General features: G+C 44.7%; 1 protein-coding gene across 1 annotated transcript in view; it reads left to right on the top strand.

Moving 5' to 3' along the window:
- The first annotated feature begins 515 nt into the window (after nt 1-515).
- rnd2 (Rho family GTPase 2) overlaps nt 516-16,624 on the top strand; it is a 29,943-nt gene continuing 13,834 nt past the window's right edge. The window contains exons 1-2 of the mRNA XM_058654524.1: nt 516-854; nt 1,648-1,735. Coding sequence (XP_058510507.1) covers nt 753-854; nt 1,648-1,735 — 190 coding nt within the window. The 5' untranslated portion in view covers nt 516-752. The remainder of the gene's footprint in view (nt 855-1,647; nt 1,736-16,624) is intronic.

Below are 16,624 nucleotides of genomic sequence, written 5' to 3'. Positions count from 1 at the left end.
CTTTGCGTCGCTTCCGGTGTGAACACAGCCCTTTAGTCTCATATGTGGTCAGCAGGACAGTTCCACATTCTTGTATATGTTTACATTTTTCTAACTACTAAAAAAAACTAGCTTTGATTGTCTGAGGTGTTAGTTCAAAAGATAGGGGGGGGGGGGGGGGGGCACAAAATCCCAATCTTGCCTAGGGCAGCAAAATGCATAAGGTCGGCCCTGGCTGCAGTGAACATGTGAGTAAAGTGGAAGCTTATATTAAGATAAAAGAAGAACAAAATAAAACGCCAGCGTAACCTTGTAAAAAAAAAAAAGAAAAAAAAAAGATATTAGCCTACTTAAAGATATTATTAACTCTTGTGTGAAACTCCACTGACACATTATACTACATTATGTGATCATAATATTATATTAATGTGAAGCTCAATGATGTGACTCAGTCATGGACACAGTGAACTGAAGGCGTGGCCTTGTAACCAAAGTAGCGGAGTTTCCAGCGAGAGCTTCTGTGTGTGCGTCCTGGCTCAGTCACAACAACCGCTCACTCACTCACTGTGTCACTCACTGTGTCACTCACTCACTCACTCACTCAGTCACAGAGAGCGGACGGCTGCGCGTCCTCCTGGAAGCAGGAGCTGGATAGAAAGCGCACGCGGGTCGGCGCATGTATTTGCTCATTTTTCTTCCCATTCATCGAGTCCGCTTCGGATACTAGATGCGACCCGTCCCCGCGTCAACAACACACCTCTGACGGACAAACCATGGACAGTCTCGGCAGCCGCTGCAAGATTGTGGTGGTCGGGGACACGCAGTGTGGGAAAACGGCGCTGCTGCACGTTTTTGCCAAGGACTGTTATCCAGAGGTGAGTGCAATTAAAAAAAAGAAAGAAAGAAAAGAAAAAGTCTGATTTATTTTAGAATCTTCATCAAAAGGAGCAAAGGACAGTTGGTGAATGAGTGAGTTGCACTGCCATTGATATGTAACAGTGTAACAGTGGACTTGTTCAGCAGGTTACATTACACACCTGCCTCAAGACAGAAGAGTGAGAACACGCTTGTAAAAACCACAGTTATATAGTCCTGTACAGTACAGTCCTGTTGTTGTCTGCATGCACAAACTTTAAGGCTTTACACTGTTGTGCGACAGCATCACTACACTACATGCATATGCTGATATCCACACAAAACAATGAGCAGTATTAGGATTACTGTTAATCTGTGCGGTGTACATGTAAAGTATATACATATACAAAGTGCAAAAACATGCATTGATGAGGTGTTGGTCTCACTTGCATAAGAGATTCTAATCTCGATGACACTTGCAAGTGAAAAAAAAAGAGTTAAATACATTAAATGCAGCTATATAAGTGACAACAAATGTACATTATCTTGTAGTAGCACTTCCTACAGTGCATGTGTATTGCATTTTATTCTTATTTACAAGATTGTAGGCACTATGGGGATATAAAAAAAAAAAATGGCAACTAAGACCTTGGATCAAGAAATGTGTTAGCCTGAATTTTATTTGACAGCAGCCTATAACTGTCAAATATGATATTCTCACTATAGTTCACCCCTGTGGAGGCTGCGGCCGTGTAAACACAAGGATTATCCTGCTCCAGTGAACTGTATGAATGTAAACGCCTTGTGTTTCAGAACTACGTCCCCACTGTGTTTGAAAACTACACCGCCAGCTTTGAGATAGACAAGCAACGGATCGAGCTGAACATGTGGGACACGTCAGGTAAAGACAGTTCCTTTTTTTTTTTTCTGTTTCGCCTTTGCCGTCACAATCCATCCACTCCCATGATCCCCTGCCACGGCTGTGTGTGTGTGTGTGTGTCACCTCTCCTCTCATGGATGTGCCTCTTTTTTTAGCTTGGGGGCATGGGGCTTTTTTTTTATGGTTGTTGTCTTTGCTTAAAACACCGGTGCCAGCCATGTCTCGCTCTCTCTCTCTCTGTCTCAGTTTCTTGCGTTTGCATTCCTGTGCTGTCCACTGTGTGTGGCTGCTTCTCTTCCCATGCTCTGGCCAGGGTCAGGCAACTGTGTGAGTGTGTGTGTGTATAATTCAGACAGGATGTGCCTGAGGGGAACAGTAACTGCTCTAACTGTTTGAGTGTCTTCATCCAACGACGACAAATGCACTGGGGCAGATGTGACACATGCTGTCTGCTAATGTGGCAAAGATTCCTCTCTTGTAAGAGTATAATGTTTTCAGCGTTCGCACTCGCTGGTGACGACGTTACACACTCACAGCCTTGAAAGAGATTTATTCATCACGTTTACTCGTCGAGGTTTCAGCTGGGGTTTTCAGTCACTTTGTGAGTTTGTAAGTATCGTGGCAGGGTTTCGAGGACAGTGTAAAAACATCGTTTTTACATGAAAAGAAGTCAGTGTCAGCCAGCAGCGATTGCTGGTCTTTGAAACAGGGGTTATTTATACACAAATTCTGCAAACAAACAACTAGAACAAGGAAATGCTATAATAGTGTTTTCTACAGACTGAGGCAGAAAAGGCTCCGCTGTCGTGTATGTTTCTGCAACGCTATCAATCAAAATCTGGTTCCGCCTTTCACACAGTTCCTCCAATCACCATGCAGAAGCCCGGCGTCCGTGCCCGCCCACTTCTCCATTGACCCGCAGAGAAGCTGAGCTTCCGTGAAAGTGACGTTTTTTGCCGCTTGCATTTGCCCAATCACCGTCGAGCTCAATCAATAGCTGATTCTGGTGCACGTTCAGTATTAAGACGTTAATACAACACAGCACATATTTGACCACATTTTAGAGGAAGTCAGTGGTGTTGTGCCATGAGATGGCGACTTTCTCTGACAACAAATAATCCACACTCTGTCTAGTTAATGACCTTTCGTGGGATTTGGCCTCTGCCCATTAAATATGCATTTTGCTGGAGAAGTATTCTTGGCTACCAGGCTGCAAGGAGCATGAGCCAGACTCCTGTGCAGAATCCATGCTCTACTTTCATCCCAGTCTTGTCAGCATGGATGGATTAACTGCTCTGAGCTAGTTTGAGACGCTGCATCTCATCATAGTCGTCCCAGGCCAGAGGCTTGTACCAACTCTCTGACCGCTGACATGGCTGACCAGTTCAGAGGACTGAATATAAGATACTCTAAACATTCCCTTAAAGTATTCTCCAGAAAGAGATGACGGGAGTTTTTTTTTGTTTTATGATAGTGAGAGAAAGAATGTTGTTTTTCCTTGGACCTCATGTCAACCCGGAGAGTAAATCAGCTTGAGCCTGTCAGTCAGGGGTCAGGGTCCTCTGGGGCTCAGGGCCACGACTTAGAGGAGTTCCTTATCTTTAGGCAGAAAGAGCCTAATGATGCAGTGGGAGTGTTGTGCTTCTGTCCATCCTTAAAAACCCTAAACCACCTTTGGCAGGTTCCCACCTCCCGCCGCTCCCACCCCACAAACAAACAAACATGACGTCACCCAGCCCACAGGGCGCGCGTGTGTGTGTGTGTGTGTGTGTGCGTGTGTGTGTTGTGAAAGCATGTGTTTCCTCTGTGCGACTGTGAGGTCCCTGCGCTGTGTGGCGTTATTCACTGAATCATAACACGAATGTTCAAATTTTCTCCCAACAACGGAAAATAATTGCCTCACACTTTGATGAGAAAGGCTTTTATCTGCCAAACACCACGTCTCCCGTGCTTCCTCTTTCAGAATCAGATTTGTTTTTCTTCACTGTTTTGCCATCTTCTCAATCATCTTTCATGCTTTCATGTACCTTAGCTGCAGCAACAGCGGTGCAATGCCCACGCTCTTGGGCCTCATTCACGCCGTCACTTATAACAAGAGTCATTTCAAACACGGATCAATCGCCGTCGTCGGCGGATTTACTCGGCGACGTGTGACATGCTTTGGCTACGACTTAAGCCCTCGCTTGATTTCACTGTTCCGGCCACTTGCAAACCATCTTGGCAGCACTGACCTTTGAGGGAACAGAAAACTGGAGAGTCCAAAGAGAGAAGTAGTCACCGTGTGCCAAAAGGGGAAGCAATGCCAAGAGAACTTTCCTCCCTGTGGCCGTTGTACCTTCAACAAACCATCCACATCCACCTGCAGCCGCTGCATGCCCTTTGAGTACATCATCATCAAGCTCCCAGTGTTTGCTGTTTGCAGAGGATGTGCAAATGAATTTCATCCTGCCAATTTCTGGTGATGCAATTACTGTCCTGTTTCATTTGGACTTGACATTTGCACCAGTCAATCCTCCACTCACTCCGCTGCAGCCACAAGCCGTTCCCACCTCAGATGTACAGCTTTTCTCTTCTGACAACAAAGCGTTCAGCCCCTTCACATAAAGAATCGTCTCCCTTTTAATTGCTGGTGAAGTCTGCCTGCTGTGGTCTGCTCTGTTCACAAAGCATTATTGATCGCTATCTGAGGCGAGGCTGTTTAAACAGCTTGCGTCTCGCCTGGTTCACACTTATTTCTCTGGCATGGTTAGATTTGTATCGCCATTAAAAATGCTTCCAGCGTTCATTGTTCCAGCATGGAAATCTGCCATCGATTAGTTTGGTCTCATTAATTCTGGGACTTTGACAAGGCCAGTTCCTTGTAGGGCAGAGGAGAGCCGGGATGAGGTGTTCATTTGATCAAGATCATTACCGAGTTCAAATCTGTGTCTCTGTGCACGTGTGTTTGTGCACCTTTAAGAGGCGTTTAAGAGAAAACAGGGCGTTTTTATGACTTCATGGAACCGGGGGGGGGGCAACTTTGGCGTGCACTTTGTATTCTGCCCTGCTTTCACTCCAGACCATCTGGAGAATTGAGCCAATTAGAACTCGATCGAATGGAATTTAAATGAGAGAAACCAGCATCTTTGTTGTCTTTTTTCTTACAGAGAGTTGCAGTGCGTGACTTTGGCAGATTTTTGTTGTTGTGTGATATTATCATCATCCCGCCTCTGTTTGGTTCCTCTTTGAACAGAAACTATGGAACAATCACCTGAAAACTGATTCTTCCAAGAGTACTATCAGCGCTGACTGAGGGAGCGCAGTGTGTATATACAGCAGCAGCGCGAGGACGGGCAAGAAGTGGTCATCCAGTGGAACTGCTGAACGTCGTACTCCAACCCGCTTGCAGCTGTCTCACGTTACTAACGCAATGTCTGTCTTGACAAAAGAATGAATTACAGCAGCTGATGGGAACAATCAAGGTTGCACACAGTTTGGTGTGTTTTTCCTTCCTCAGCCACCATTATGTTCCCTCCTCTTCTTCCGCCAAGTCAACAAGCCAGCGACCGTTGACGGTGTCGTTTTTTGCGTTCAACTTTTAGTTCTTTCTGCGTGAACGCACTTGTACACTCGACACGTCTGTGGATAATTGAACGCCGAGCGAGCGTCTTCACTTATAAAGAGCTCATTAGTTGAAATGAAGTGTCATCCATCCACCGAGTCATTGGTCAATGTCAGTGTCTTGGTGATAACTTGTCTAAGGGCCATTAAGTATTACTGTCAATGCTTACAGGGGCCCGTTGGTCGTCAGCCAGGCTGAGTATTTACAGACCCTGAGGCATTAATGCTTTCTTCCCAATATGGCAAGGATGCCTGGGAAAGTCTAATAACCCACTAAGAGATAGACGTGCCGTATCCTACAAACCCCCGTCAAGACAAGATGGGTTTCCCCAAAGTTCAAAACGAGGGTACTTTCAAATTCCCTTCAGTTTCTCCTGTCTGCTGCTGCCTCACTAAATGTCCGACCTGCTCCCCAGACGAAAAGTGAAACTCTTTCATTCTGTTTAGTCACGCTCGAGTGGTCTTTCAAGACGCAATCTGCAGGAATCATGTTTTGTTTTCATCTTTGCACTTATCTCTCATGCTGTGGTGTTTTTTTTCCTTCTTCTTCTTCTTCCCAGAAATCACTTTTCATTGAAACCACATGCTCGTCATTTTTATCCTGAGCACTTCTGCTTTCTTTGTCTGTTCAGCATTGTGGGGCTTTTTGCGTCCCATTGTAACCTCCCTGTTTTTTCTCTCTCCTTTCTCTATTTATTTCTAAACAAACCGCTGTTTCTGCTGCTGGGAACATTAAAAGCATCACTTGCTGTATATTGGATGATTGTTTTCTGCCTAAAGTATTTATTTGAAGCCTCTCGTGAACTGGCTATAGGAAGCAGAAACATATTTGATGAACAATGTGAGAGATAATTACTGAAAAGGACTTGTTTTCTTTGTTATCCTTTGTTGTCTTTTTTTGTGCCGTTCATTTGCCGCGGCAAAGATGCACGTCCTGCATGTCTTTACACTCTGAGGTGTGATCGTTTTTGACTTGACAGAAAGTAACACGACATGCAAGTGGTGTTACGCCACTCCCAGTGCCAGCACACCGTCTGCTCTCATTTACAGTTTCCAACAACATCCCTTGTGTCTTTACGCTCTCCTAACATCCCGAGTTCACGAAGCCTTCCGTTCCACAACACTTTACGCGTGATTAATCTTGAACGTGCCATCAGCCCTGCAGTGGCGATCATGCTGATCACAGGAGAGAAACAGCATTCAAGTGGTAATAGCAGCTGGTCATGTCACCCATAAGAATCTGAAATCTTGATTTTAAGCCTTGTGAGTTACGATTTGACCAACACCATGATGAGGTCTTTGCAACCGGAAATCCCCTGCAACACCAGCTGCCATTCACACCGGTGCCCTGCTTTATTGTCTATTTTCCTTTTAAATTGGATCGTGATTAACAAAATTCACTGAAACTGAAAACTGGGATCATCAACGACTGACGTTAATGATCAGTTGTCTTCTTTTTGCAATTAGAATAGATTCAATACATTCTTACCCGCTGAGTGGTGGCTTTACCCGACAAAGGGAAAGCCTGTGTCTACGGTCTGTGGTTGCAATCCACAGGAAAGGCAGCTGCACTATCACGTCAGTCTGTAAATACAACTATTGTTTACTTTTGTGAGCATCCCAAAGGCAGGATGACGACGTCCCTGCACCTGATGTTTAAAAAAACGTGTGCCAAAAGTGGGCAGAAAAGTTGTTCTTTTCATGTCTGACTCATCCTCCCAGGGCAATAACCAGTTTTGATGATGCCTAGCAGAGTGGAAGGCACCCACGATTCACTCTCGGGGAGAATGTCTGCATGACAGTTTTGCGTAATGAGTAAACAGAGAGACGCAGCGGGTGAAACGCTGTAACTTGAAAGGAGAGGTTCTGTCCCAGTAATAAAACACACACTGAAGAGAATTGGAAAGTCTTTCCTTACCCACCTGTTTACACCCATAACCAGTCTTTTCAAGGCCTAATTGATGCTATATAATGGTTTCACAGCCATATTCAGCATCTTCATATTGATTAGTTTTGCCGTCCAACAGTTAAAAACCCAAAGACACCCAACATGCTTGCATGCCAATACTGGCATTTAGCTGAGCCTCGTGCCGTTTCTAATCACACAGCCACTTGCATGAGTTTATATTTGTAGTGTTACACAAGCACGTAAAATCATGACAGCAGTAACCTTTTGTATTCTGTTTGCCTTTTTACGAATTAAATCTTCCCCTTTCAATTTTAATAGCTGCGAGTGTGAGTGCGGGAACAGCAGCAGAGCAAAGGTTGTGATAATGCTCTCCGAATGCTAACTGCCTCGTTGGATTTTTTGCACGTGTTGGAAATAAACCCGCGCCGCGGTGCCAAGTCTGCAGTCTCCACTCTTTGGCAGAAAAACAGGTCCAGCTCTTCTATGACTCTCAACTGCTTGGCGTCTGGTTGGAGATGAGCCTGTAGCCTCTGCCCTGCAGACAATAGACCCTGGTCACAGTACAGTAGACCGACATTAAAGTTTTATAGAAATCATACAGCAATCTGTGGTGTCTCGGGTTCTTTTAGAGACAAATGAATCTGATTTAAACATGCTGGACATTAGAATGCAAATGTGACCATTAGCTTTACATTAACAGCTACTACGCTGTTAAAAGCCTTAAATGTCCCGCATTAAACAAGGACCAAAATGTTTGTTACAGCTAAAAGAAATGTTCCGGCAATGCCATCAGTGCATTCATCGGAAATGTCACCTGCATGTACACCTCAGTATATAAATAACTCATTATTTTTGACATTACACAAACAAATCCCCTGTGTCAGATATTTCCATTTACTCTTTTCCTCCTCACAGTCCTGTTCCAAACTCTCAGAGTAATCATTTTCCTGCCCGGCGCTGCGATCGATTGCACCCCGACTCTCTATGAGGGCTTCTGTGACATATGGAAACTGTGGAGGAAAGTTGACAGCACTTGCTGCCGGGGCTGGATGTTTTGTTTCTTGACCACGGTGAGCAGCTGTGCTCCATCCCTTGAGCTCAGCCCTTTCTGAATCGCAGTCTCAGACTGTAACACAAAGCGTCAACAAGCTGGAGAGGAAATGACGGCCTATAGCTTTGCAGCAGCCATAAGAGAAGAAATATGAGGAGACGGAGGAAACAGGAGAGCACGACTTAACTTTTCTGGGGGTGGATTGCCAGTTATCCTTCCTCCCTGTGCTATTTACTTATCCTCTACACTTTTCTTCTCTGAGAAGCCATTAGCCATGGGTGGCTGCTGGAGCGTCGCCTTAAGGTCACCAGCATTCGGAGGCCCGCGCTAAGCAATGGGGTGGGCAGAAGTGCTGCCACAGCCAGCCGCACTGACGAGAACACACAGGCTGTAATTACCACAGAATATCAGCTCTCCTCAGTGGAACATGAACACACTCACACAGCGCTGCCTGCCACCTGCAGCTCACAGACATGGAACCCTCCCTCCTGCCTGGTTTTACATGGATACAAAACCCAAACGTCCACCCGCCCATAAACAATTAAACAATCATGTCCAGGAGCCGGGAAGCCTCAGACGGTCTACAGCTCTGCAGACTCTGTAAACTCTTATCTTCGTATATGAGACCATGGATGCAGCCATGACCCACGACACACTCCTTCACCACATCTCAACCTCTGTGTAACACCACCTTAATGCTGAGCTCCAGGCAAAAAGGGTATAATCTGCTTAAATGGCATGTCCACTGCTGAACACCACTGCACACTACAGACATACGCAGTTTATGGCTTTTAGTTAATGTGCCTAGAATTCAAAGTCCTTTGTATGGTGTAAAGAAAAGAGGACTCAAGGCATTTGATGAGCTCACTCCGACTCGTATTACAAGCCTCGTCTTAATCCTTGCCTTGCCTTTTTCCGTGCTGCTCACAGAGGACAATTTAGCTGTTTAAAATGACCGAAAAGATTGAAATTGTTGTGTTTACAAACCTAAAAGGAGACAGCAATACAAAAGGGATGCAGAAAGCACCAGGGAGGCACAATGTTCATGTTATTAAGCTTATCTGATCAACTCTACCTTTGATTCATGCTTAAAAAAAATACAGTTTAAATACAAAGCTATATCTGAAAAGCAAAATAGAAACAATAGGATAACATTTTCATCACAGCGTCATTTCATAATGGCAGCTTATGGAGTTCTAGCTCTATTCGACTCTACTCAGTTTGGTATCCGGCACGTCGTCTTTCATTACTATAGCACCTCCTCGACTGAGGTCGTCATAGCACGGCTGCATGAAACTGCCGCGATGCCGTTTTATACGCGACACAAACACACAAACTAGTGATGAGCAAAGCAGATCTTTTCAGTGCAACTGAATCATTGGAATAAGTTAATTAAAAGATTAGTTCAGCACTTCCTGCATGACCGTCCCTGAACTGAAATACAGCTGAATGGGCTGTGATTCGGCTCACGATGGCCGGGTTTCAGCAGTGCTGTCGATAAATACACCCGACTCTAAATGTTGGAGATTAAGGGCATGTTTTCAGGGCTTTCAAGTCTTTATAACTGACAGTGCGACATTGTTCAGTTGGATTCCTGTGTCCACTGACGACACTCTCTGACCAATCGGTGGTCGGCAGTCTGTCGACGTCACATTTTGGTACTCTCTGTGTGCTTGTCATTCAGGCTGTGAATGAGAAGATTTAGGATGCATGTCCTGGGACTGCCTGAATCCAAGCCATCACCCTTGCAACACCACAGGAGAGCTGGTGACATGTTGACAAACTAGCACGGATTGGGGGGGGGGGGGGTAGGTTGTTTTCTTTCGTTACCGTTCAACTGCTGATCCCTTTCACTCTCTCTGCCTCACCGCTGCAGAGAGACAGGGACGCTGTGATGGTGACAGGAGTAGAGCACGAGCCGCCAGAGGTCAAGGAGGTGATCTCCCTCACATCCAGCTCGAGCTGCAGCATCAATAACTGAGCCTGAGGGAAAGAGTGGAGGAAGGTAGCCGAGAGATGATGGCTGTAAAATAGGTTTAAATCCTTGCCTGCCATGTTCTACTTCTCAGCGATCCACAGTAGACTGAGAGCAATGACTCACAGTCTGCTTTTAAAGAACATTTCACGAAAAGATTTGCAAAATGTTTCTGTTTTAAGTGTTTGTTGTTTTTGTTCCACAAAAGGAGCAAGACTCCTTTTTTTACTCCTTTCCATTTTTCATGATAAGCATCGATATCGACGTCTTTTAAAGCATTTTATTGTGAGGATAATTTTGGCCATATTGCCCAGCGTTAATTTAAACTGAAAGATTACACATTGGCCCTTTAATGGCACCTCATAGAGCTATAAAACCTTTAATCTACAGTACTGGTTTAGAGATTGCCAATAGAAAGAGTGTGCCTCCTCATAGAGACCAAAACCTGGTCCTAATGAGGCAGAAACTCAATTCTGGGGAACTGGTCAAGTTCAGGGCTAAGATCTGAACTGTGTTTAGGTTAAGGTTAGGGTTAGGCAGTAACTGGTTGAGGTTAAGGTTCGGGATAACTCTTTGTTTCGGCTGGAAGTAAACGCAGTGTCCTAACAAGAATAGCTCCACAAACCTGTGTGTGTCCGTGGGTTAGATAAATATGTGTGAGTGTATGGGTACGTGTGTGGGCATGTGTGCGAGTGAATAGGCCCGTGAATGGGAATTCCAACAGTTATGACCCTGTGACCCTTCCCATTGTTTCCCAGCTGACCAGAGGCATAATGGGGGCTGGTGAGGACGGTGCTGCAGTGGGAGCTTTGGCACAATGAGGCTGGAAAGCACATCAGAGGCCTCAACCAATAGGCAAAGAGATTGGGGGGAGTGAGGGGTTGAAGCACGTGAGAGACTGAGGAGGTGGTCTGTGTGTGTGTGTGTGTGTGTGTGTGTGCCCTTAGTCCATGTTATAAGAGCGGTAAGTGTTCACTCGATTGAAAAGATGAAAACTGGGGAAGGGAACAGAAGGAGTAGAGAACAGAGGGAGAAGCGTACATCTGTGCTTTTCCGACCCCCACCGTCCCACATCTCCCTCCGAGGCTTTGTGTTGTGGGTAAGATTTGTCGGTGGCACCCTTGGGACCTGACCCACTCTGAGGGGGGAGCACACACACAAACGCCAACTGTGTCACACTTTTAAAGCACTGCAGGCCTCGTGCTACGTGCTAAGCAGTCATCTACATATACATAAGATGGCAAAATAAAACAGTCCCGCGAGGGATTGAACGCACGGCTTTTGTCTTCGTAGACGGAAGGAGCGCGGCTGAATGATGCACTGACCTGAAGTAACGTGATCTATGGCACAACGCAAGGGAATCCATTGACCAAGTAGGAAGTTATTGATACGGAAATGGACTAGACAACATGGAATGGGAGGATCCTTCCTTGAAATTTACGGTTTTGGTGATTTCATGAATAAGAGCTGACCGTGCACAACCACAGTCTGACACCGGCATATTTCCTGGTTGGGCGCTTACATTTGACCTGGACAGGGCTAACATCTTTTCCATTCTTTATGTAAAATCACAATAGTATTTTTTTACCAGCCCTTGCTACCATTTTGTGCTTTATTTCAATTATTTAGTGAAGATGCCTGTGCACCAAAGCTCAGAGGCCACTGAGCCATTGCAAAGTCAATTCTCCTAATAGTTTTCCTCAAATGAGAAGAAAACTTAAACTTCTTGGGAGCTGTACTGCAATCAAACACAGTTACGCTAAAGCACTTCATTTATTTATCCAGAGAATTGGAGGGACAAAGATTTCCACCCTGACCTTAAATTAGACCTTTGTTCCTTTTCACAAGCAGAAAAAGGGAATGACAGACAGGAAACACAGGCAGAGGAAGAGAACCATGGTTCTGTATGTTGTTTCTCCCGGTCAGCTCCCTCTTGTTCATGCAACAGAACCAGCTTTCATCAGTCCACATCAAACAGCCGCACAGAAGGCTGGTTCAGCTGCTCCCAAAGCTCATGCTCAGTCCCTCTGGCTCTCCATTTCCATGGGGGCAAAACCCTCTCAGCATCCATCTGCAACCCAGCCGAGTGCAAGGGGATATGGGGTAGAGAGGCCGACTTTCACCTCCAACCAAAAACCACCCCCACCCACCACCACCACCTGCACCTCGCTCGTACGACAGACTCTCATCATTTATGGATGACTTTATTTATAAACAAGATCCGCTTGCGCTCCCTGTCTTGCTTCTGCTGCTTTTGTGGAAGTGAAATTGCACTTGAGGTGGTGCCTCGTCTCTTCACCGGCTCCCTGGGGGGTTGCAGAGTGGACTGGAGGATAGATAGCATCATGATAGGGATGTGTTTGGATGGGTTGTGCGCCAGAGGAAATGGAGTCGTCGAAGTGGAGGCTGTCCTTTTCCGCTTTCCCCCCCAAGTTTTTCTTTCATATGCATGTGTATGAACCAAATGAACTTTCTCACTCCCCATTTATTTCTGTCATATCAGACAGACGGCAATAGATGGAAGCTGCAATCAGTGTTATTACAAGTTTTAATGAAAATCTTTAAGGGGGAGAGATTGAAATATGTGCACGAGTACAAATTATGGGATGCCTGCTATTTTACATGTGAAAAGGAGTGACATTTTTGAATTGTATATGAGCGGATAAGAGACTTTGACGTTCAGGAGATTTTCATAGCTGAATTCAAAGTGATAGCCAGTGCTTGGTGCAATTTGGCAACATCTCAAAAGAGTGTTGAAATGGCAGTTTAAAAAACAACAAAAGCTGTTTTAATTGTTCGCATTTTTTCCAAATGGAGGCACTGCAGAACCACCACATGTTTAGCCAAAAAATGTCTAATTTAGACTTGATTAAAGCAACACCATGCCATCTCCAAAAGTAGTATTTAAAGCTGCTGTCAGTGAAATACTTTAGTCAAAGTACGTGTTCTACTGTATATTTCAACATCTATGAGGGTTTAGTCAGTGACATGGGTCTCTCACTGTCAGGAGTCAGAACGTCACAAAGACTGATGACTCTCTGCTCATGAGGTTTGGCTCTTTGAGTAAAATATCATTATTGTTATAATGGCAAAGGAGAGGAGGTTCATGCAAGGTTATCCAGATGATGACATCAATGACAGCAGCTTAAATTCTGTTGGTCACTGAACTGAAACGTAACTTAATTTTCTGCCTTGTAACAACAAGCACAACACGAACATGAAATTCTCCATCATTTAGTTTTCCTACTCAATTCATTGCAAACAGTATAATCTTCTCCAACTCCGCAACTGTTCTGAAGGCCCATCCTGACCTGCTTGTTAAAATCGTACGTTGTCTATTCAGGTTGCAGTTTAAATCAGCTGTAATTTAATATTTATGTGGCCCCCGGACACTCCGGGGGGCCCAAGGAAATGGATTGTCTGATGAACTGGCTAAAGGAGGCATTGATCAAGGAAATGGTAGATCTAAAAGTTTTTTCTAGGGAAGGATGAACATGTGAGGCAGTGTAAAGAGGAGTGGGAGATGAAAGAGAAGGGTCGGCATCGTCATTCTGCGCAGCCTTCAGTTAGATATAATTGGCTTTCACTGAACTTAAAGAGAAGGGTCAAGGTTGTCCTAACTAGACTGATACTGGGACATTGTGGATTAGCCAGGAAAACACCCACATGGTTTGTGCCAAAGTGGTCATCCAGAGACAATTTAACAACATTTATTTCCATGTGGTCAATTTAAAAGACAATGACAACAGTTGTTTCTTGAACTGGCTGACCTGGGGCTGGCTGTCGTGTTTTACCTTAAAATCAACTTTCAACAGTTTTCAACTGTTCAGGCAGTTTTTGTTTTATCTGCCGAGTGTCATTTGTTTGTTCGTATCAAAGTTAGAAGACCCGGCATTGTGGAACCTTTTAAAACTGTTATTTTAAGGTAGGCAAATACAATGTTGCTTTAAAGAGGATTTCCAATACCTGGTTGTAGCTGCGAGAAACACATACTGTAGTGTCAGGTAGATCCAGGTTGTGTTTATAAATCTGCAAGGAATTCATTCTTTGCTTTATTGGATCGGCCGCTTCGATGCCTTGTGTGATAATACTACGCTGCATTGTTTTGCACTGGTACAGTGGACCCAATGAAAATGAATGATGGTGTTATGTGTTGTCACACAGCTCTAATGTCTCTCTGGTCATGACCTCATGGTGTCAGAAGATCAAGTCTCAACACAATAACTTCAGACTTATATGCGTGCAACACTTGCACATGACAACAATAAAAGTCAAGTGTGATGCTTTATTTCCTTTTATGTGGATGTGTAAAGCAGTGGTTTGTGTCTTCACAGGACAGAACGCTAATCTGTACAAGCTAATGAACAAACTAAATACGTGCACTGGCCTCCTTACTTTAAAGAAACACTCTCTCTGTGTCCCTATGAGATCCTCGTGTTTTCACATGTTCAAGTTGAGCAACCAGACAAAAACAAATAAAGCGGAAAAAGACTTGCGGTCTTTGTTGAGGGTATCGGAAACAGCTGTGGTCCAACCCTGATTGGTCTGAGCAGTGCAAGAGGTTGTGCAAAGAACAAATAATCCTCAAGTCAGCATCTGGTGTTCTTTAACTAGCTCTTGTTTTTGCTTTTTTTTTTTCCATTTAAACTGTGCTTTTTGGTGGATCTTGTCCAAACAGTCTGCTGCTGCTGAGAGCAGAGTAGTGGAGGCTGTGAAGGTGTGAAGCTTGAGGAAACACAGAAACGTCTAAAAACAGGTTCTGCATGTTCTCCGCATCTGCGGACAGCAGTTGTCCACAGCTACCTGACATCCTCACACAAACGAACCCTGGCCAGTGTTTGTATTGCAACTTCTGAACACAGAAACATCACCAACTGTAGACTACCACACTATAGAATCTAAAGTCATTTCTCAAACTGTTTGAGGGGGAACTTTAAAACACAGCCTGCTTCATTGGTGCAAGTCAGGGAATCTATAAATCAAAAAAAAAAAGACGTGTATGATGGAAGAAGCGTCGGCTATATTCATACTAGTCCTTTCTTTTTAAAAAGCATACAGTACATTTGATACACCTGCCGTCCATACTACCTCAGAGATTTAAAGCCCCTTAAAACCGCTGTTTTCATTTGAAAACTCGAACTCGGCGATCAGCTGTGAACGGTAAGCTCTGTTTCAACACTTAAACCTGGATAATTGGTCCAGACCTGGCCCTTGCGACAATCGTGGGTGCCTTCTTATTTTAGGCTGATTTAAATTATCTGACCAAATTCTCCTGTAGTGTGAGGAGTTAACAGATACGATTTTAATGTCATCAGTCTTCCTGATTTCAAGTCATAAGTATTAAACTCGTTTGATATTTATGACCGAACAGCGATTGGGGGGCGCGAGCAGAACCCCGCAATAGCCAATGAGAGCGAGTCGATCAGAACCATAACTTGTACTGAGTCCGTCTTCTCAGCCACGACTTCATCCACATTTTTTTTGCGTTCTCAGCACAAAACATCGTGCGCACACACACACACACACACACACAACAGCTATTAACTGACGCCACCAACAGTCCGCCTCCATGTCTGTTTATATTCTGAAGTCACGTTAAGTCACGCAAATTTCAGTGAGATCCCAAATCCCTGTAATCTCCTCCCTGAAATCGTTTGATGCAACGCCAAGTGTGTGGTCCTGCGTCCTGACTGCGTCGTCTAGTCTGCGCTTTCTCGAGATTAAAGCGTTAAAACTCAGAAGTTTGTTGCGTTTGTGGTCTCCCACGTCAGATTTGAAAATCCTCCATTGTGGGACAGGCTTTACTTGCACTTCCAGTGTCACCTCATTGTCGGTCCCATAAAAGAAATTCTTGTGTTACCTTTAATCATTGTTGTGTCTTGTCGGTAATACTCTCTGAAACTAGGCAAACAACTGCGGAGGAAAGACTCAACATCCTGTTTACACTCTGTGTGCACCTGAATGGACACATGATACGGTTATTACATCTGAAACTGAGCTAAAATGCTCACCTGGACTCAGAACACTTTTTTTTTAATATGTAGTAGTAGTAGTACTGATGTAGCCTGAATAATCTATGAAGGCAAAGCAGAGCACGGAGCAGAGCCTCAGACGTACAGCGAGATCAAACAACTGGAGATGAAATGCATAGCCAAGTCTCCTTTGGAAAGGGAGTGAGTGTGTCTATGTGTGATTATAATAGAAGGGCTGTGGGTGAGGGAAAAAGCTGAAAGGGGACACTGCACTCCATCTTCACCCCCCTGGGGCGTGCAGGAGACAGTCGTTCATGCCGCTCTCTCTCACTCTCTCTCCTGTATGAGCTGTCAGCGCTGTGGCCAGCTCCACTTTTCAACCTGCGAATGGACGACATACACG

The sequence above is a fragment of the Solea solea genome, chromosome 16, assembly GCF_958295425.1.
Source record: "Solea solea chromosome 16, fSolSol10.1, whole genome shotgun sequence".
Taxonomy (NCBI): Eukaryota; Metazoa; Chordata; class Actinopteri; order Pleuronectiformes; family Soleidae; genus Solea; species Solea solea.
The sequence above is the reverse complement of the archived record's forward strand: the minus strand, read 5'-3'. Positions and strand labels throughout refer to the sequence as shown.